General features: G+C 44.8%; 1 protein-coding gene across 1 annotated transcript in view; it reads right to left on the bottom strand.

The window, feature by feature from the left end:
• The window catches only part of LOC147417817 (Pyridoxamine 5'-phosphate oxidase family protein), a 46,961-nt gene that overhangs the window by 12,493 nt on the left and 11,910 nt on the right, over positions 1–22,558 (bottom strand). The window contains exon 5 of the mRNA XM_086507567.1: positions 16,614–16,709. Coding sequence (XP_086363693.1) covers positions 16,614–16,709 — 96 coding nt within the window. The remainder of the gene's footprint in view (positions 1–16,613; positions 16,710–22,558) is intronic.

Consider the following 22,558-nt stretch of genomic DNA (forward strand, 5'->3'; position numbering starts at 1 on the left):
GTCACCTACATAGAGTCAGTATTCAGCAGATAAATATTTGCAGATTTCAGCCATTAGCATCCCGTCTCGTTCTCGTCCTCATCGTCATCGACATCCTCGGCAAGTCCAAGCATTGTAGAGATTTGTGCAATCAATAGTAGACCGCTCTCGCCATAGAGAGTGGGGCCTTTGGAGGAGGGTTTTGACAACATTTTGGTGTCGTATTCTCTTCTCTCTCTATCTCTCAGTCTCATGTACCTTCACTCATAGTGTCCATTCACTTTGTTTGTGTCCATTGCACTCTCATATTAAAGAACGGAAGGCTCTCCCTTCCCTAAGTAAAAGGAACCTTGAGCACAGTTCGGAACACTCATCTTGAGCAAAGTTCAACATTCACTTCCAAGTTCCGCTGCACCTTACAGTTGCGGTTCTTTGTAGAGAGATGGTGTGCTTGATGCAATGGTGGACTAGCATTGCAAATTCCTTCTTCACTCTGGAAGGCCTCAAATCCCTGGTCTTGTCGTGTACCAAGGATCTAGTGTTAAAGTTTTGGAGGTCATCTCCTCGAATTTCCCGTCTGGATCTAGTAAGTGAGAGCTTCTTTGTGGCTATGCCTGGCCTTTTCTAGATTCTAGGCATGTGGGGGGATTTTCCATATTTTGTCTAGGTTGGTCACTTGTTGTAACAAACTTGGACACTCCAAGTCAAGAATCTACCGCGACACGACAGGAATTCACTCCAAAACAGTTCACAATTAGATTCGACATGGCCCAGCCGAGTTCCGTGCCAAGAGGTTTTGGCCCCAAAGACTGGCGTCCCTTTCGATATTTCTTTTTGTATTAAATATGTGCTCAAAGTACAAGGGAGTGGGAGGGTTCTCACTCTCAGACTCTGCGTCCAGATGCTCTGCAAAGTGGGAGCCTAACCCACTTATTTAAAGGTTTACAAGGGATGCCAAAAGCAGAGCCCCAAAAGCTTTCAGGAGAAAAGCTCTTCCAAATAAAGCATAGCGTCCAAAAGCTTCAAAAAAGAATTTGCGTAGAATTTTCAGCAGCCCAAAACGCAAATTCCGTACAGCTACAACGTGAAAAGCGAAGGTCCATATGCCCGCCACGTCAACACTGTCAGCGGAATTCCCGCCGTAGTTTCCGAAACTTGCCACGTCAACCTGTACCCGCACTTCACGGGACTATCCCCTGCTGTGTGTGTCCGGTCTGCTACCCACTTGATGGTGTGTCTAGGGCTATGCCACGTCACCGGTTTGTGACATACTTCCCTCTTGAAAGCATTGGAATCGCCCTCGATTACGCCTGCAAAACAGACAGAGGCCATAAACTGTTGACATCACTAGAAGCACACATCTAGCACATGTATCAATCGACAGTCACATCACAGGACATCACTTGGCATCACAGGACATCACAGGACAAATCACATTCAAAATTCATTCAGATCTCACACCATGATTAATCGGTAACGTATTTAGCAATCGCATCTAGATCCAGTCGCAACCTCATAGATGTCCAATTAACTAATCCTTATTGCAATCATGTCTATCGAGATCGTATCAGACCAAAATGCTGCAATCATTTCGTCTATCAGTTCCTGCACTTAAACAAGTCAAGTACAAATCAGTATCATATAATCGGGAATTCCATTTCTTAAAGTCATCATAGCAGAATACTGTCAACCCACAGTATCCGTGAAACCCAATAGGGACATCAATGACTTTAGTATCAAAAATCGGGGCAATCTGTTGACAAAGGAGTGGAGCGACTCCCCTCTTGTGCATACCCGACCAAATGCTTCAAGGTAAAGGTTCACAATCTGAGGAGTATCTGCCAGGTCCTCCTCCTCCATCCACTTAGCATCCAATGCAAGATAGTTCTTGAATTTAACCAAGAACCGCCTAGACCATGTGTGAACCAAATTTGAGTGTTACCTGGCGTGTTTTCGCGTTGTGCACCTGAGCTGAAGGAATCCATAATTAAACATAGTGGAAAAATGGAACTTCCACACAAAAACAAGGCTTTTTTATTCTTTTCCTTCACAAAAAGTCGACTTTCGGGAAGCTCATGGCATCAGCGTGAGCGTCTGGAGGTGGGCAGGTGATGGCGGGAGCGCAAGCAGATGGGAGAAAGTAGGCTTGGGAGAGGAGCAGAGTACTCAAAAATGAGTTTTTATGTGAGTTTTCTAACTCTCTGTTAGTGTTTTTGATGAAGTACAGGCTTCATACCTTAAAAAAAGTCCCTGGCTTATTTAAAATAAAAGGCCCTTTAAATGAATTCAACGCAAAGGGGGAAAAAATCGTATACATAGGAAGTCTGCAAAGGCAAGTTCTCCTAAAAGCGACGCATAGAGAGGGACAGATCTCCTCGTGCAAAGACCAGCGAAATTCCTTCTACGTGGGCAGCCCACGCCAAAATGGCAGCGTTTTCCCCAAGCTGGCAGCTCTCTCTCTCTCTCTCTCTCTCTCTCTCTCTCTCTCTCTCTCAAAAATGTGGTAGATTGGTTATGCCATTTCCCTCTTGAATAAGAGGTTTTGAGTTCAGCTCTCCTCGTCGCGGAAAGATCTTTAAGGTCTCTTGGGATAGTTTCCTACGACATTAAAATTCTCTTCTCTCTCTTCTTCTTCTCTCTCACATCCCACCCATGGAGTTTCTCTCTCTTGCGTGTGTGAAGCAGAGTTACCCAGAACGTGGAACGAGAACGGCCACGGGCCTTCCCGTGGAACGGGGGAACGGGAATGGCGCAAAACGGGAGGCATAAAAACACCCAAATAATGCAATTTTTAGCGTTATGTGTTTGAATACAAGTAGTGTTAAGAGTCCTCTAATACTCACAAAAAACACGATTTGAAGACCATTCAACCTTATTATGCTCGACTCCTTAAGAGCTTGAGATAGAGGCTTCACTCCTTGAGAGCAAGGGAGAGAGAGCTTGAGGGCAATGGAGAGAGATCTTGAGAGCAAGGGAGAGGGAGCTTGAGGGTAGACCGTAAGAGCAATGGAGAGAGAGAGAGAGAGAGAGAGAGAGAGAGAGAGAGAGAGAGAGAGAGCTTGAGAGCTTTGGTTGAGAGCTTGAGAGCTTGAGAGCTTGCGTGAAGGAAAGAGGTGGGGGGGGGGGTGCATTTTATAAGCTTTGCTCCCCTCCCATCTTTAAACTTTAAAAAACTGCCCACTTATGCCCGTTTGAGCCGTTCTGACCGTGCCTTTCCGGTCGGTTCCCCATCCAGAATGCTCACACGTTCCGGGCCGTTCCACGTCACCAAGCTCTGCCGGAGGGAATGCGTTCCTCGGTAACACTGGTGTGGAGATCTAGCAACATTGAACTTTATCACAAGCAGAGAAGAGAGGTATTCTCTCTCTCTCTCTCTCTCTCTCTCTCTCTCTCTCTATATTTTTTTTTTATTTTTTTTGAGAGAGTGAAAAAGGTGAGGAATGCACTGTTTTATTGGAGAAAACTAGTAAGTTAAATTGTAAATGCTCTGATTTTCGTCGAATCGGTAAAATAAAAGTGAAATTTCATTGTTTATCTGCAAAATCAGTAAATCACACACATAATACTTTGATTTGTACGAAAATTCGGAAAAATCAGCAAACAATGTATAAATTATCACCTGCACACTGATCGTAAGAGAAAAAATTAGTAATTTCAACAATTAACATTGGAAATTACATAAAATTAAGGTTATTCGACTCAAACCAATCCATAGGTGTGCACATCGTCCTTCCTGCAGCCAAGCCGGCTCTATATCATGAAACGAACACGCGGGAGGATCTCCCGGTTACACGGACTGCCTATGGACACACGTCGGACCGAACCACCTAACCATAGCCACCATCTGGCAACACCCACTCATTGAGGCCAACGTCCGAGGACGTAGGCGTACACTTGTAAGACCGGGCGTCCCATACCACCGAGCCTCAACTCCTCGAGGTAGCCTTCCGCACTCCTAGCCTCACAAGCTAACCACTGGCACTCTGCAAGTGGGGGTCGATAATTGCAAATGAAGCCTTGGCCTCCTTTTATAAAAGTGACCGACCACATTGGCCAGGTTCACACTACGTATGTCCGGACACTAGGCACCCATATTGAAGGTGTCATAGACTAGATCCCCTCTCCTGTGAGCGAGACATAACAGGTGTTGTTAAGCAGCACGCGAGCACAAGGGTAATTGCTTCAGATCGTGAAGGTTGTCAGCTTTGATAGGCAGTGAAGCTCAAGGGCTGGCAAATTTGCTTGTGTAAGTGGCAGATGGTGACTGCCTCGGATGAGCAAGTAGCGCACAGGCTTGTTTGGCGTAGTGGTTTACAGCACTTGGCTTGGATTTTGATGGCGTGGGCTCAAAACTGTCACGTTGCGTTGCTTGATCTTTTGGTGAGCGTTGAATCCACCCACTAATTTCACCAAAAGAATCATAGATAGCCTTGATCTCGAGACCTTTATGAGTCAAGCACCCTCAATATAGTAAGCTAACCACACGCCCACGTTGGCTTGTATGGTCTTCCCTCCGATTTTTCTGGTTGTTAAACCTACAAAACCAAAGTGCTTCAAGGCAAAAGCTCATGCACTTCCACCTCATGAGCGTGAAGCTTAATTACACCCAAAACTATCATGCTCAAGCTCAATGGAAAGCTCTTGATGAGCGCTTCCTCCACACACAAGTGATGCACGCGGATTATGAGCTAAAAAGAACTAAATTGAAGATCGAAATTATGCAGAACAACAGTAAATGCAAAGGCTAATTGAAGATGAAAATCGTAAATGTAACCTTCTCCTCACCAAAGGGTAGTGGAGCATACTCATGCTCAAGTGGTGATTAGAGAGTAGGATTTTATTAACTTAGAACGCTGATGCAATAGGGATTAATAGGCCAAGGTATGAACCATCGGCTCTGTTGGGGTATAGGCGTCTGTGCCTTGCCCGGCCGCCCAAAGTCTGGGCGCCCACTGACTTGTATACCTTATACATAGCATAAGTGTATAGGGGGCTGCTCACTCTTTGGAGTCTCCCCACCCATATCTGTGTTGTGTGTCTCCTTCTCTCTCTCACACTCTCCGTCTGTGGTGCTCCCCGATCCCCTTCAATTGGTATCAGAGCTATGGTGACCGCGGAGAGCACGACTGCTTTGAGAGCTTCGAGGCGATAGCTCGCTCGCTCTCGACGGTGGAGTTCGATCGCGGAGTTTCACGGAGAGCGATTTTAGCTTGAGGAGCATTGTCTTTGGAGCTTAGGAGCTTGGTGTGGTCAAGCTTGGTCGAGGAGGCGGTTGCGGCTTCCTTGGTGAGAGGAGCTTTTGAGCTCAGTGGAGCTCGTTAGAGAAGTGCTCGGCGGAGGAGAGCTTGACATTCGAGTGCTTGGATGCTGTTGTGGCAGAGCTCTTGCGTTGGAGCTTGCATTGAGAGGACATTGCATCACGCAGAGTGGAGAAGGAGCAGGTTCAAGACTGTGTGCAGCTTGTTTTTGCCATTTTCGGGCTCTAAAACGCAATTTTTTGCGTAGCTCCGTCATACTGAGTCAAATCTACATGATCCAGGAGTCTAGGTCAGGGTTTTGGCACGCTCCGGACGCGATGGTGATGTCTATTTGCTGAAATTATGCTTTGAATTACAGCAGGTACAGCAGCAGGTTTATTTGTGCACTTTCGGGTCCCAAAAACACTGTTTTTGGTATATCTCACACACACGGAGTATTTTTTGCAACAACCAGCAAATTCATAGGTATACACAGGTTTTTGGATATGCATTTGTCCAGAGAGCCACTCATGCGAGAGTGAGCTATGTTGCCATGGTCTTGGCGGTTTATGTATGCCATATATGGATTTGTGTATTTGTTTATGGCTGAGATTATTTGAGTGGTACTCCGGCAAGAGCGGGTATGCTCATATGTATGACTTTGTGAGGTGATTCCGGTCGAGTTTATTCCCGGATTGGCCATTGTGGCATATATTATTGTCTCTTTGAGGTTTACTATTGAGATTTTGCTCCAGTTACAAAGGAGACTCTGCCAAAATTTTGTCAGATATTTATGCGCGATTGAGTCATATTGACTTGTGATTTTGTGCAAGGTTTTGCACGGTTATTGGTGCAACTTTGCATCAGGTTTTGAGCCATATTTGCAGACTTTTGTTGATGCGATTCGAGCCAGTTTAGGGCTGATTTGGTTGACATTTGCTACTCATTGTTGGTTGCTCTTTTGCGAGCATTATGACTGATTTTTCATTTGACTTCCAGCGTTATGGTCTGACACAGTTTGATGGTGCAGATTTTGTTGCTTGGAAGGAGCATATGCTTGTTGCATTGGCGGATTTGGGGCAGGATAAACCTTGTGTGGTTTATCGGCGAAGCCCAAGTCTATGCGTGATGATGATTGGCAGGATCTTGATGAGTTAGCAATGTCTACGATTCGTTTGCATCTGGTTGAGTCTGTTGACTGGCAGGTCTCGAGGGAGACTACAACTCATGCTTTATGGCAGAGTTTACATGCTATGTATGCGGCATCCATGTCTACTGGGGAGTCTAGTCCCACTTCTATGTCCATGGGAGAGATTGGTCCCACACGCAAGTCTCGACGGCATAGAGACTTGACATGTTGGCATTGTGGACATAGAGGGCACATTAGGCATCGATGTTTCAGGCGTTTGAGACAACGGAGGCGACAGATGCGTGATGCAGATTTGGGCATGACAGATGCTAGTGAGATCAGTACGGTGGTTACTGAGTATGCTTGTGACGGCGATGTCACATTTACATCTAGCTTGTCTTCAGACGATCTTATGTCTACGGATTGCATATCGGATTGCACATTGTCTTCACATTGGTTACTAGATTCAGATGCTACTTTCCATGTCACGTCGCATCGTGAGTGGTTTAGCACGTTTTCTAGTGGGAGACTTGATTGTGTGCACATGGCTGATGGTGCTGTGTATGACATTGAGGGTACAGGAGACGTATGTTTGTCCTTGCCCAGTGGTATGAGATTTACCCTGCGTCATGTGCGTTATGTGCCAGATCTGAGACGGGATTTGATCTCAGTCAGACAGTTACGGGATAGTGGATGTCAGATTTCGCTACGAGAGCGAGATTTTGTGATGCATTTGGGTTCGCTAGTGATTGCGAGAGGTGCCAGGAGTGGTACAGGTTACCCATTGCATGTGGATCACGGGAGAGACTGTGTTGTCTCTGTGATCATGCAGCCAGGTAGAGAGCCAGAGAGCAGGCGAGTCTCTTTTGCTCATGGGTTGCAAGGTACTTTGCATGGAGTGCAGAGTAGTGAGCTCATTGTGCACACAATTGGGGCACGACTTGAGCAGTCACACAAAGAGGTGACAGAGTCAGACATGCATGCTTTGCTAGTGATTGAGCAAAGCAGAGAGTCAGTTGTGCGAGATACTTCTATGCAAGATAGACAGGTAGAGCGGTCTTGCTCTAGTGAGTCACGACAGGAGGACGTTGTGCAAGAGTCTATGCATACGGAGTTAGAGCATGAGAGCTCTAGTGAGTCACAGCAGATTGAGTGGTCATGTTTGCAGTGGATGATTGCAAAGGAGGCTGAGACGTCAGCGATTATGCAATCATTCCTTTCTATGCTCGAAAGTGAGCATGGGGATATAGTTGTGCAGGATATGTCTTCCAGCAGACACCTAGAGCAGCTGGTTTGCTATGAGGTTGCACGACAGGTTGATGCGTCTTTTGAGGACAGTCAGGAGTGCATGTGGCCGACGCGCCTTGTCAGTCAGAGATGCCTATTGCCAGGGATATATATGTTGATGCATGCTCCGTAGAGCTAGCAGGACTCGCTAGCATTGCATCGGCATTCGGTGGTCTCATGTATGAGATGCTGATCTTGAGACCGCATATCGCAGCTGCAGTGGGAGCATTTGCAGTTGGGGTTGTCAGTCGTTTGTTGACTGATGATGGCATAGTGCACGAGGGAGATATGCAGGTATTGCGTACATACTTGCAGTACGTGTGCGGTACGTCTGGTGGTGTATGGACTTACACGGGAGCAGGACAGCAGGATGCACACGATCACAGCCAGCCAGTGGGCATCGGTTGAGAGCGGTTTTCTCTCACCTTTTGTAGTCTTTAGACTAGGTTCCCTTGCTTAAAGGCACAATCGCCTTTAAGTGGGAGGTTGTTGGGGTATAGGCGTCTGTGCCTTGCCCGGCCGCCCAAAGTCTGGGCGCCCACTGACTTGTATACCTTATACATAGCATAAGTGTATAGGGGGCTGCTCACTCTTTGGAGTCTCCCCACCCATATATGTGTTGTGTGTCTCCTTCTCTCTCTCACACTCTTCGTCTGTGGTGCTCCCCGATCCCCTTCAGGCTCTAATACCACATGAAAGAAATTGGGTATGGCGAAAACGATAGTGAGTCATTCATGTTGTAGCTAGTGTGTTAATCACAAGAGCTTAGGGAGAGAGATTAACACTAATGCAAGTAGCAGAACATAAAGTAGATTAATCAAACTAAATGTAAATGGTGGATACAAATGTAGCAGAAGTGTGGCTCATAGAGATGGGTTCAAAGTGTGTGAATAGGGCTTCTTTTATAGGAGTGGGAGGATGTATCTTGCTTACATCATCTGTGAGGTGTTAAGAGGTTCTTCAAATCAACCCAAATGGAGAGGATCATGGGCAAAACTCGTATGCACCTTTTTAGGAGCTGTTTTGACCCTCCAAATAGACTTATATGCAAGTGTATTGGGTCTAGAAACCTCTATGGGTCATGCGTGTATGGATGGCATCATCTATGATGTCTAGGCATGCATAACTATTTAGGGAAGGGCACCATAAGCAGTGTGGAATATGTCACACACCCTAACATGCTTGAGATGGCTTTAGTCAGCATAATGATTGTGATGCAAGAGGGCCGGCCTACACCAGCCCGCCACAAAGTTTGTTCCTCAGGAGTGGAGAGAGATAGAGAGTGTTGCTGGGAGCTCATTTGCAACCTAAAACTGGTTCATCTGCAACTTGAAACTGGTTCATCTGGAAAGCCCCTGCTTCTGCATCTTCAAGGCTCAACCCATCCACCGGCAGAGATTGTACGTGACATTTGCTGATTCCTACACTCAGGGGCTAGTTTTAGAGACTTCTGGGAAGCTTTGACCGCATGCGGGAGCACCGTGAGGCCTTCTTTGGCGACCAGGGCCCTTCTTCACCATGGTTCATGGCGCACCTAGATGGCAATACCATCCACCAGTGTGGTTGTTTCCTCCTCCCATATCCTGATTTAGCCACCATTGTACATATCTTACCTTTTCATGGGAGACCGTCCCCACATCTTGATGTAGCCCTCTCTAGCAGGGACAGGTTGTAGCCCATTGGCAATTTTCTAAACTAATGGAAGGATCTTCTTTCTATAAAAAAAAGGTTACAATGATCATGATTCTTGTAGGAAGGAGAGGGGCTAGCGATGGATGTTGGGAGGTCAACGAGCATAGAGAGAGAGAGAGAGAGAGAGAGAGAGAGAGAGAGAGAGAGAGAGCGCTGTACAAAGAGAGAGGAGAGAAAACTTATGCTCAGGTTTTGTGTGTTGTTTGGCACACTTATCAAAATGTTGTGTTTTATTATATCTAAGGTACAACTTATGAGGGTCACTTAAGTGACCCTAGGGGTGGTTCACACCCGAAGTATAAAAGAATAAAAATATGTGTATGAGAGGTGTCCAGAGGGCCTTTAGACCCAACAACCTCCCACTTAAAGGCCCGATGTGGTACCTTTGAGCAACTTTCATTAAGTGTAAGCAATGCTTATGTTGTGTCTTAGCAAGACACTTAGTGAGAACATCTGCAGAGTTATCCTATGTTTTGACCTTTGTCAGTGTGACAAGGCCATCATCCAATACCTGTCGTATAAAATGGTTCCGCACATCTATGTGTTTGGTACGAGCATGGAACATGGCATTCTTAGCGAGACATACAGCACTCTTGACTATCAAAACCAAGCACTGGAGCATATGCAGGAAGACCAAAGTCTCTGACCAACCTGCCAAGCCAAATAGCTTCCTTAGAAGCCTCTGTGGCTGAAATATATTCAACCTCTGTACTGCTCAGTGCCACAATCTTCTGTAACCTTGAACACCATGAGATAGCACCTCCAGCAAGTGTGAATACATACCCGCTGGTAGACTTTCCAGTGTCAAGATCACCTGCCATGTCCGAATCACAGAATCCCCGCAATGATAGTGTACCCTTGCCATAACATATACATGTGTCCTGTGTACCTTTTAAGTACCCGAAAATGCTCTTCACTGCCTCCCGATGTGGTTTGCCTGGATTAGACATAAACCTGCTAACAACTCCCACTGCATAAGCAATGTCTGGTCGTGTAACAACCAGGGCATACATCAAAGAACCATAGGCTCATGCATGAGGAATACCTTTCATAGCATAGGCAGCTGCATCATCTTTTGGGCAATCATGCTTGCTAAGCTTTGTGTGTGGTGGTAAAGGCACACCAAGAGGCTTAGCATCAGCCATATTAAATCTCTTACGCACTTTCTTGATGTACTTGTCTCGCTTCTTTCTATCCCTCGTAATACGCATACCCAAAATATGTTCAGCTACACCCAAATCTTTCATTGAGAAAGCTGAATTCAGCTCCTTTTTCAAAGCATTCAAAGTCTCCTTATGCTTGCCAGCAATCAACATATCTACATATAAGACTAGTACAATAGACTACCATCAGGAGCCTTTTTAGTGTAGCGACAATGATCCGGTTGACTGCATTTGAAACCATGATTGAGCATAAAAGTATCAAACTTCTTGTACCACTGTCTAGGGGCTTGTTTTAGCCCATACAAGCTGCGTTTTAATTTGCATACAAATGCTCTTTCCTTGGAATGACAAAGCCCTCAAGCTGTAGCATATACAGCTCCTCATCCAAGTCACCATGTAAGAAAGCAGTGATCACATCCATTTGATCCAACTCCAAATCCAAGATAGCACATAGAGCAAACAGCACACGGAGAGTAGACATCTTCACTACAAGTGAAAAGATCCCCTGGAAGTCTATGCCTTCCTTCTGTGCATAACACTTCGCAACTAAACGTGCTTTGTATTTGGGTTTGTCATCAACACATTTGATCTTATAAACCAACTTGTTAGGAATAGCTTTCCTACCTTTGGGCAAGTGCACAAGCTCCCATGTATTATTTGCATACAGTGATTGCATTTCAGATTTCATAGCAAGCTTCCACTTACTTTTCTCTTCACAAGACTGGGCCTCTTTGTATGTAAGAGGCTCTCCCTCATTAGTCAACAAAATGCAATCCAAAGATGGCTGAAACCTCTCTGGTTGACGTTTCTGACACGTAGACCTCCTCACCCAATGATCTACATTAGCAGGCAAAGGATCTATATCCTTAGGAATATATCCGTTATTGTTTACCGGATGATTTTCAGCATTAATACCCTGATGTACATCATTTTCAGCCTGCTGGTCATTGTGCTCTACCCCATTTTGTGCATCTATTTGCTGTCCATTCTCTTCTGGCTGTTGCACAAACGGTTGCTGATCATTTTCAGCATCAATAGGCACCATATTTTCAGCCAAAGATGGCTTTATGGCTGGCTGGTCATTATGAAATTTAACTCTCTTTTTGTCATGGTCTACATGTGTAGCATTTTGTAGCAATTTTTCCTCATTAAATACTACATCTCAGCTGCGTACAACCTTCCTGTAATCAGGTAGCCATTCCCTGTAACCCATGTCACCCTCATCTCCATAACCCAAGAAGACGCCTCTGATGGATTTCATGTCTAGCTTAGTCCTTTGATCTACAAACACATGCACAAATGCCTCGCAGCCAAATACACACACATGGTCACATGAAGCAGGTTTGCCAGACCAAAACTCTTCAGGGATGCCATTGTCCAAAGCACGATTTGGCGAACGGTTGCATACATGAACTGCAGTTTTCAAAGCTTCTCCCCAAAATTCCTGTGGAAGATTAGCTATGGACAACATGCAACATATACTCTCACAAATTGTGCGATTATATCTCTCAGCCACGCCATTAGATGATGGATTATAAGGGACTGTTAGTTCCCTTTTAATACCATGCATCTCACAAAAAACGTTAAACTCATGTGATACATACTCTCCCCATTATCTATTCTTATGGCTTTTAACTTAAGACCCTTCTATGTGGTCACAAAAGCATGAAATCTTTTAAAGGCATCAAAAACATCACTCTTGTTTTTAAGTACATACACCCAAGTCGAGAGAAGAGAACCTTTAATCCTTTCTCACTCATATGGCCAAGTCTCTTGTGCCAAAGTTCCATTGGGACAATGAACTTCAGCCATAGCAACAAACTTGCCAGGAAAGGCCTTGCAATGCAATCAGTATAAAGTTCCCTTTTAACTGCCCTTCACAATCAGCATAGAACCCTTTTGTATTTCCAAAAGCCACCACCAAAGTAGTGAAGTAGCCCTTTATATCCAGTTGCCTAACTGATAGCAAGCTCTTTTTAATGCCAGGCACATACCTAACATCATGCAAAACAAGTTCTTTGCCATTTTCCAAAGCCAAGTGAATGGTGCCAACACCCTCGATGTCACATGCATAGTTATTACACAAGTAAACTTTACCCAGGCAACCTGCAATGTATGTGGCAAAAGACTCCATAGATGGAGTTACATGAAATGAGGCACCACTCTCTACTATCCAAGACTGAGACAGCCCATCATGTGCTGAAAGGAAAGCATCAATAAGATCTCGCTTTGTGATGTACATATCACTTGCCATAGCCACAACATCATCAAAAGCACTCTACGCTACGACAAGTGTTTCTTCCACATCAACAATTTCCTCTATGACCACACTAGAGGCCACATTGGCCTTGCCTACATTCTTAGAAGAAGAAGAGGTGTCATCATCACCTTTAACATCTTTTGCATCCTTCTTCTTCTTACCCTGCTTGCTACTTCTTCCTCTCAAGCTCTTGCTTGTAAAATCTACAATCGGGCTTTTTATGCCCTTTGCGTCCACACTAATAGCAAGTTATGTCTTGAGATTTTCCCTTGCTCTTACTCCTGCTCTTGCCCCTATTGGCCACATTGTTCCTTTTATCTGACCTGTCCCCTTACATAATAAGCTGTGCCACTACCTTCACCACTGGCTTTCCTCCTAATCTCCTCATTGAGAATGGAGCCTCTTACACCATCATAGGTTAAAGCAACATTGTTTGACAATGACACAACAAGCGCTTCCCACCTGTCAGGCAAAGTCATCAAAAGAAAAATAGCTTTCAACTTGTCATCAAATGGCTGCAGCCTTGAATCCTGAAGCTGACTCAAAACACCTGTAAACGCATTCAAGTACTCAGATGCAGGCCTTGCCTCATCTAATTCCATGTTTACAAGCTTCCGCATGAGATGGACTTGATTCACAGGAGTTTTATTCTTATACGAACTAGTCAACTTCTCCCAGAGAGCATGTGTAGTGTCAAGACGCTTAATGTCAGTAAGCACATCATCTGACACAGCCATTTTGATATAAGAAATAGCCTTTTTGTTCAGCTCTGCCCAATCTGCATCTGACAAGTTTTCAAGTTTTGCCGCAAGCAATGCATCTTCGCAATCTTTAAGGAATAGAATACCTTGCATTCTTTCCTTCCACAAATCAAAGCTTGTGCCGTCAAAAGACTTTGACTCACTACTATTGGTAGATGCATTTGAAGCCATTTTCAAGGCAAAACGCACAAAAATATGCTGCTGAAATTTTATGACAGCAAATTAATAGCTGAGAAAACAGCCTATTACTGCCCAAAAATCAGCATAAATAAGCCAGGAACAAAGGCACTGCATAGAAGATAGTGTAAATATGCATAAGCAGCATAAAACAGGGATAAATTTCAGATATAAATGTTGAAATTTTCACACAAAATGCAAGAACACTCCCACTGCAGTGGTATCACCAAAAAGCATGTGCAGAGACCCAAAACTCAGAGGTCTAAAGCAACTGCAACATGTGATTTCAGCAATACATCAATTCTGAAGGGAACATTCTGCAAGTAATATACATGTGTTTATCACATACATCTCTTGTACATGTGAAAAGAGTCCCAAACTCTGCCCAACAGGACCACAAATTGTGATACATGCTACAAATTGTCCTGAATTGCATCACCTCAGCAAAAGCCTCCAAAATTTACTGAGCAATTTGCTAAAATTTCTGAAAAATCAGCAAAATCCCCAAATTTCCCAACTCCAATCCTCCAAATTTCTCCTACTTGTAAGTAGTAATCTTGAATAATCTTGCACAAATGTGCAAAACCACCAAGTTTAGAGCGACAATTTGCTGAAATTTAATGAAATTTCAGCAAATAGAGCCAGACCCCCCAATTCTGTGGGGTGAATTGGTGTTGCCAAAAGTGTCCCAAAAGTGCCTGTAACACCTGTGCTTGCTGTAATTGGCAGAAAAATACCTGATTTTGAAGAAAAACAACCCGAAATGACCTGTTTTCAGCGTATATACACCAGTATGTTGAGGTATCGTCGTTCTCGAGTTCGGGGGGGAGAGAGAAAGTACCTGCGCTGCTGTTTTTAGAGAGAGAAAACTGCGCAGGAGAGAGAAAATGTTGATTCTTCACGAGGGGTTGCGTCCAGGAGTTGGCAACCAAGCTCTGATACCAGTTTGTAGGAAGGAGAGGGGCTAGTGATGGATGTTGGGAGGTCAACGGGCAGAGAGAGAGAGAGAGAGAGAGAGAGAGAGAGCGCTGTACAAAGAGAGAAGAGAGAAAACTTACGCTCAGGTTTCGTGCGCTGTTAGGCACACTTATCAAAATGTTGTGTTTTATTATATCTAGGGTACAACTTATGAGAGTCACTTAAGTGACCCTAGGGGTGGTTCACACCCAAAGTATAAAAGAATAAAAATATGTGAATGCAAAGTGTCCAAAGGGCCTTTAGACCCAACAATTCTCATATGAGATCTCGACGGGGATAATGATGTGACTAGTAAGTGACTATAGTCTTTGTGCAAGTCCTGGATGTGTGTTGTCTAGTGCATAGGTACATAGGGTTGGTGTTTACTGACCTTGTTTTCTATCCTTTGTCTGTTTTGCAAGTGTACTCGAGGGCAATTACTCCTCTCAAGAGGGGGTTATGTCACAAGTGTAATGATGTGGCACTATTAGGACCCCCTAGCCACTTGAAGCTTGGGCAAATACCTAATACAGCAAGGCTACACAAAATTGCATAAGCATGACTTGGCGGTAATTCTCACAATCGCGCCGAAAATTACGGTCTGCCACGTGGCAGTCCGTACAACCAAGAACATGAGAATTTTGCGAAAGGCTTTTGGGGCTCTACTTTGGGAAGACGAAAAGCAAGGCTTTTGGTGCTCAATCGAGGGCTTGTAAGAACCTTTATAAGCAGGGGGGGGGGGGGGGGGTCCCCTTCTCTGGTAGATTAGCTTGGGAGCACTGGGAGAGAGAGGATCCTCGGCCATTTTACTTTTGTGATCAATAAAGAAAGAAGTACCAAAAGGGGCACCAATCTTTGGGGTCAGTGCATCTAGGAGCGGAACTTAGCCCCTTCCTGTCGACTCCTCTCTCCTCTCTATTCAAGTTCAATTGTTGCAATTTTTGTTTGTGTGTTGCTATTGATTTCTCGCTTGGGTGCCAAAGCCTGTTACATATGTGGGTCAACAATGGGTGTCAATGTGTGTGGCTCTTTGACACTCTACCATGATAAGGGGCGTTCTCTGCTCGAAAAGATATGGTACATCTCCATCTCGTGTCTTTGTGAAAGCCCACTTTTTTATGGAGGGTGAGCCTCCTCATCTCTTTGCTGGTCTCCCTCTCTATGATAAGCCCCAGGGCTCTTTGTATGAGGAGGCATTAGTATAGAGCTCTATACTCATCATCATACCATCTGCTTTGAGCCATAGTCCCAGATCTAGCAGGCTCCCCGAAATGGACTCGGTGGTAGAAGCTATGTATAGCGGCCATCTAGGCAAGCTGTGTGTGAGAGTATCCATGGGCGCTTAGGGATCCATAAGTAGAAATCCATCATGTACTCTGCTAGTGTACATGTCGTCTATATCATGTATGAAGTAGATTAAAGACACTCCTACGATTTCTATACATCAGCAAACACCCGTATGTGAGTGTGCCTACAATGGATATCACATGCAACTCTCAATGTTTAGCACATTCTACTGTTTTCCACCATAAAATTTCAAGCTGATGCTGTTCCTTATGTCTCTACCAACAACAGTCAAGACATGTCCTCAATGATTTTTCTGCAAGATGTCAAAATCTGGTCTGCAGGCAATCTCTTTTCAGAACCTTGAGTAACATTACTTTAGGATTTTTTAATCTAGATGGTATGAAATAGTGGTACAGCCATAGGACTGTTATTGCACATTTTCGGTTAAAAACGAAAAAAACAGATTCCACTATAATTTTGAAAGCATGCTGCAATGCTTCATAGTACAAACTTTACATTACAATACCATACCTTTATCATACATATGGCCATAGCATGACAACAATAATCTAGAAACCCTAGGCAAGGCATAGGTTGACCTGATAGACAGGGAAGGATGACGAGCGGACAGAGTTGCCTACGCATGAATTAATGTGCATGTATGAGCAATTAGCATTTACTTACACTTGCTTTCCTGCTATCCTTCTCAGAGCTGCTTATGACATCCAAAATCCCCTGTATCCGGAACTGCTCCCAGGTATCTGTAAAATACCAACAAATCTGCAAGATAATAATCCCAAACAAGATAGATGATCAGCATCGTTTAAATGTCAAGTAAAATTCCCAAACTACATCAAACCATGTGGGACCGATCAGTAATCATGCATGCATGTGTGTATTTTACATGCACAACATGAACAAGACGCAATACAGAAAATCCAGTCTTGAATAACATCTTATGCATCATCAAAGAGAACAGCATTCTCCCTTTCCAACCAGAGAGAAGGTTTGAAGCCGTTTTAAATCCTGTGTTTCTACCTAAGATCCAGTACCTTGAACTCAATGCAACATGACCATGGCTTAGAAGTAGAGCAATGCTTTTTGTTGGCTATGCTCAAACATGTGAAGAAAAAAGAGAAGTTTAATGCCATAAGATTTGGAGGTGGCTTTTGAAGAAAGAAGTATGCCAGAAAAATACAACTGATGCAGATGTGGATGTCCGCAAATAAGTGCAAGGGATGCTGTTACTACGGAGGTCACTTTTGCAGAGGATAGGTTGTCACCATTTGTTGAAATGGCAGTACAGCAGTGCTGACATGGCAGCTGTACAGATGCCACTGGCATGGCGATATGGATGGATGATGTGGCAGTGTTGGCATGGTAGCATATGGAAGCTGATGAAGCAGCCATATGGATCTACTCAATGCAGATCCTTTTCACAACATGGGTTGCTTGAACCTGTATGGTTTCAGAGCAATATGCAAATATTGTAACTTGCTTGGTTTTGAGCATGTTTCTTTTCAGCAACTCATGATTCATAAAAGAGGGTTGAGCTCCCCAATTTTGTACATAGATACATATACAGATCTCTGTTGGATATAAGTCATCGCCAGATGGCGGTATCCTAGGTAGCCTATCATGATTGTATGTCTACAATGGCCGCACCTTCTCTTACTCTTTGTTTGCTCCCTCTTGATGCTTCTTGGCATCCTTGAACCTCCCATCACTGAGGATGTTCTTATCAAGAATGGTCAAATTGCTCAACAATGTTGTGATGCTCCCACATCTATATGAATTTTTAGCCCATTTTGCCCAATGATTAGCTTCTTAGATGAGGTGGCTCGTTCATTCGTTTTCTATGCCAGAGGATGTAACAGGCTTGGACACTTAAGTGAGAAATCAATAGCAACACATATGAGAAACTGCAACAACAAAACTTGAAAACAGAGAGAGAGAGAGAGAGAGAGAGAGAGAGAGAGAGAGACACAGAAGAAGAAGAGAATTTTAACGTTGTAGAGTTGAACTCAAGACCTGTTATTCAAGAGGGAAATGGCATAACCAATCTACCACACTTGGGTGATAGAGAGAGAGAGAGAGAGAGAGAGAGGGGGGGGGGGGGGGGGGGGGGGGGGGGGGGGGGGTAGAGTCGACACAAAGCGGAGGTGGCCCCAGAGTTGGGCGACCCTTCTAGTATATCTTTCTTTTTGCTTCACAAAAGGTACAATAGCCGGGAGATTCATCCTCCGCTTCCACGAACTGGAATGCCAAAGTGAGCCCCCAAGGCCGTATTTAAAGGCCCTTGGCCTAAAAGCACAATACATGAAAATCTTTGCTCCCAAAAGCTAGCGCCAAATACCAGTTCCGCGTTTTACACCCTATACGTACAAGTGCCACGTCAATAGACCTTTCCATGATTTAGGCTCAACCTCCAGGTGCCATCTTAGCAGATTTAGGCATCCTTCTTTGTAGGGTTTAGGCCCCTTGGCCGGTGAGTCCAAAGTTGGTAGGGATTCAAGATTAAAAATCCTAATCCCTTGTTTCTTGTAATCAAATATGCGTTTGGGAGGTGAGCCGGGTCAGCACCGAGCTGCTCGCTGTGAAAAAAGGTGAGGAAGACGCACAACGCAAGGAAAATGACTCAAAAGTTACTTGGAAACTCAAACTGATAAAACTTAATGAATTCGGAATATAGATACAAAAACTGACTGCAAATGACACCATGTGCTCTTAATTCCGTCGAGATCGTGAGCGGAAGTACGAACACCAAAGCAGTTGACTAAAGGGAGTGTGGGTGAGGGCGTAAACTTCCTTTCTCCCGCTCCTTGCTGTTCCCCTTGGTTCTAGCCGCTTCAGTTCCCTTCCCTTGCTCTTCTAGACCGCCTTCACGAACACACTCGATTTTGCAGTTCTTGGAAACTGTCGCCTTCCTTGTTTGTTGGTTTTTTTTTTTTTTTTTTTTTTAAAGGACGGCCATTCACATGCCCTTGACTTTTAGTACTTCAAAACAATTGACTGAGAGAGAGTGCACGACACACGAGATGGGGAGTGGCGGAGTTCCACCCCAAGAGAGCACTGGCCCCAACCACGTGCCAACGGAAAAGAGCAAACGAAACAAATTTTAGTACTTCAAAACAATTGAACTGAAAGAGGGAGGGAGTGCACGCCACATGAGATGGGAGTGGTAGAGTTCCACCCCAAGAGAGCACTAGCCCCAAACCCTGGCGCCCCTTCCGGTATTTCTTTATATTGCTTGAACTCGGTACCATGCCGGTACTCGTGCTCTGCATTTCCACGCGGAAATGTGCCAAAGTATGAGCCCTCTGCACATATTTAAAGGCCCTTGGCCCTCTAAAAGCAGTTTAGAGAAAAAGCATCTAACCCGAACGCTGCCAACGTAAAGTTCGGAAATCCGTACTGCCAAGTCTGTAGTTAGCGCAAAACGCGAACGTCCGTACAACTTGTCAGCGTGAATTACGAGATCTGCCGTATAGGCTTGCCATGTCATCAATTGGCTGCGCAATACTTTTGCGTGTGTATGTGTTGCTTTATATTAATCTTAGTTACTTGGGCCCCATCGAGCAAGGTCCCATAAGTCAAGATAACTTTTAAAACATCTTTAAATGTTAGGCCACACACGTCAGCAATTTGTGACATCCCCCCTTTTTGAAAGAAGAGTAATCGTCTGCAATTACTGTATATCTGCAAAACAACTGAAATTAGCTCAAAAATATCGAAGAGTCATTCCGAGGGACAATCAATTTTTTCATTCCAGATTGGAGCCCTTGACATTCCGGCATAGCAAACTTAGCAATCACACCTGACCACACTGATCTTGAACGAGTGCCTTGATGGACTAAAATTACCCAGGGAATCTCACCCAATTAGGATGTCACCAACGTGTGACTACTATCTATCCTTTTTGTTGATTTCTTTCTTATTATTTATTTACTTTCACTTTTTGGAAACACCCCTCGGGAAATCTAACTGCCTTGCATTGCATAGCTAGTGTGGAACTGTTCAGAGGGAGTCCAAGCCTGAGGGCAAGAGAGCACTAAGGTTGGACAAGGACTATGGTTAGCCAAAGGGGGGTCATTGACTAGCCAATGTGGAATCCTTTGCTACAGGAGCTACATTTCAGTTTTTGATGTGGCTACAGTGTACAAAGAGGGTCGGATGACCTAGAAAGATACAATGGCAGCATCTCCTAAAATTTAGGGAACTGCTATTTTGGGACCTGAAAATGTATTCGCGTCATTACCTCTGGAATGACAAGGGGAACATTTTATTACTCTGCCGCGAAGTCAACTTGGCAACCGGTCAGGATATTTTTAAGCGGCGAACCCAAAACGGGAAAATGCTTGTAAATGCGCCAAGTGGCACATTTCTGTGCACTTGCCTCCTCAAGGAAGAAGTGGCGCTGAATTTGAAGGGAGGAGGGCTCATTTGCAGCTTCTGTCACAGGTTGAGAGCTTCAATGGAGTGCTTGCTTACCTCTTATGTACAGTGTGGTGCCAGGAGTGATGCCCTACACACTACGCACTGCCCTCTCTCTTCCATATGGCAGTATGTTATGCCCCTCTAGTGGGCTTTTCAATTGACCAATGTACAGTTGTGTGGGTTCATGCGCATTGCCGAGGCAAGAGCCTCTTACACAGGTACTGGATTAGCTAGCGGCTAATACCCCGCAGGTACAGGTGAATTCGGAGAGGTTTCACACCAAAAATCTCGTCCGATTCAAAGGGCAAGTAGCCCTACAGGTGCGGAAGCTCGAGGACTTGCTACGGATGCGACCGGCACGCGAAACGGAGCCCAAAACAGTAAATTACAGCCTGCTGTGTATTTTTGCAGGTTTAGGGTTTTGGCCCTAATACCCCCATGATCTGGCGCATTTTCGGGGCAGAAAACAGAGAATTCAGCGTGCTGTAGATTCTCGCCAGGTTTTGCAAAGTGTCCGTATGAGTAGGGAAAGTCATCCAATGCGTGGGAATACTGACTGTGAAGGGTCCTAGTACAGTTATGCTGCCGAAATCAGGCCAGAACAGTTGAAATTCAGCCAGGATTGTGCGGGGCAGCTTGTAGGGAACCACAGCTTTTATTCCCTCTGTTAAAGAATAAAGAAATACCGAAAGGGGAGCCTAATTTAGGGGCGAATCTGGTGTCGGTCTTCTCATACAGTTGCAATCTAGCAGCCTGTATCCCTTTCCCCTTTGTTGTGTCTTGAAAGTACAGGTAAAGTGGGCGACAAATTCAATGAGTGAAAGCAAATAAAGTTTAAGTCTAAGGTCTACCACCCTTTTTGGATTGAACAGGCCAGTTTCATGGTTCCATCGCCGGGATTAAATCACTTTTTCCCATAGAAGTGAGCCTTGGTCAGTTTGGGCTTGAAGACACAGGTGATCATAGACCAGTCACAGGAAATTGCAATTATGACTGACAGACCAGATGATGTGACTAAAGAGGTTTCCTCTTCGCAGGGTCAACAGACACATGAAGTGGGTGAGTCTTCAAGACCACCACAATCGGATGATGATATATTCAGGACCCAGTTGGCTACTGCTGTGGCTATGTTCACACAAGTAATGCAGAACCCGAGGTTTTTAGCCTTTCTGTAACCTCCTCGTCCGTCTCAGCAAGTTGGGTCACTGGATCATATTCAAAAGCCTGTTAAGGCTCGAGCACATGTGATTCATACTGCAGAGTCAATGGAAACACCTGTACACTTGACGGAGAACATGCAGTCTCCACAACCTATGCCTAAGGTGCAAGAACACGTGGCTGAGATGCCAGTCTTTCAAGCTGTACCAGTTCAACCAGCCACTTTTCAGCAGTCTATAGCTCGTTCTAATAGGCAGGGAAGCAACCTACAAGCTATACAACAAGTCTTCCCACCACCTTCAGTACACCCTGGCTATTTTGGAGGTGGATCGGTATTCCGGAGCATGGCTGGTCATGCACCTGGAAATCAGTTTCACACGACAGGAACAGTGTTCGCGGGTGCTCAAACAATGATGCCTAACCCCATGTATGGTGTCACGGGCATGCTACTAGGGTTTCAAAGCACTCCGGGCCAATTTGGGATGCCACAAGCAAATTTTGGTATGGCTGAAATATTAAATCAACAGCCAAATATGGCATTTCCAGGTCAACTTAATAGCGGTCAAGGAACACAAATGAACCCTAACAGTGTTCCCATGTTTCAGTCACTTCCATATGACAACTTAACGTCGCTGGAGAGGCCACCTCCGTACAAAGAAGATGGCAAAGGTATGACATTCACGACCTTTACAGGGTTTGATGACAGGAAGAAGGCTCTCATTCCTCCAGCAGTTTGACAAGGCCTATGCAGGGGGAAACTTTACAGAGGCTTCAAAGGTCCGCAAGGCAGCCACTTTCTTGACAGGGAATGCGGGACAATGGTGGACAACTTTATTGCTTCAAGGGCAAGCTCCGTCCACATGGATTTACTTCAAGCAGATTTTTGCAGCAGCATGGTTATCTGATGACTTTGAAGCAGATGTCATGACAGAATGGCACCAGCTTAATGCTGCTACTTGCAAGAATCTGGATGACTACAATCGGAAGTTTTGGAAAGCTCTACTTCCAGTAAGTTCCTATAGGTTTGTGCCATT

This window comes from Adiantum capillus-veneris, chromosome 30, assembly GCF_014529385.1.
Source record: "Adiantum capillus-veneris isolate H3 chromosome 30, ASM1452938v2, whole genome shotgun sequence".
Classification (NCBI taxonomy): domain Eukaryota; kingdom Viridiplantae; phylum Streptophyta; class Polypodiopsida; order Polypodiales; family Pteridaceae; genus Adiantum; species Adiantum capillus-veneris.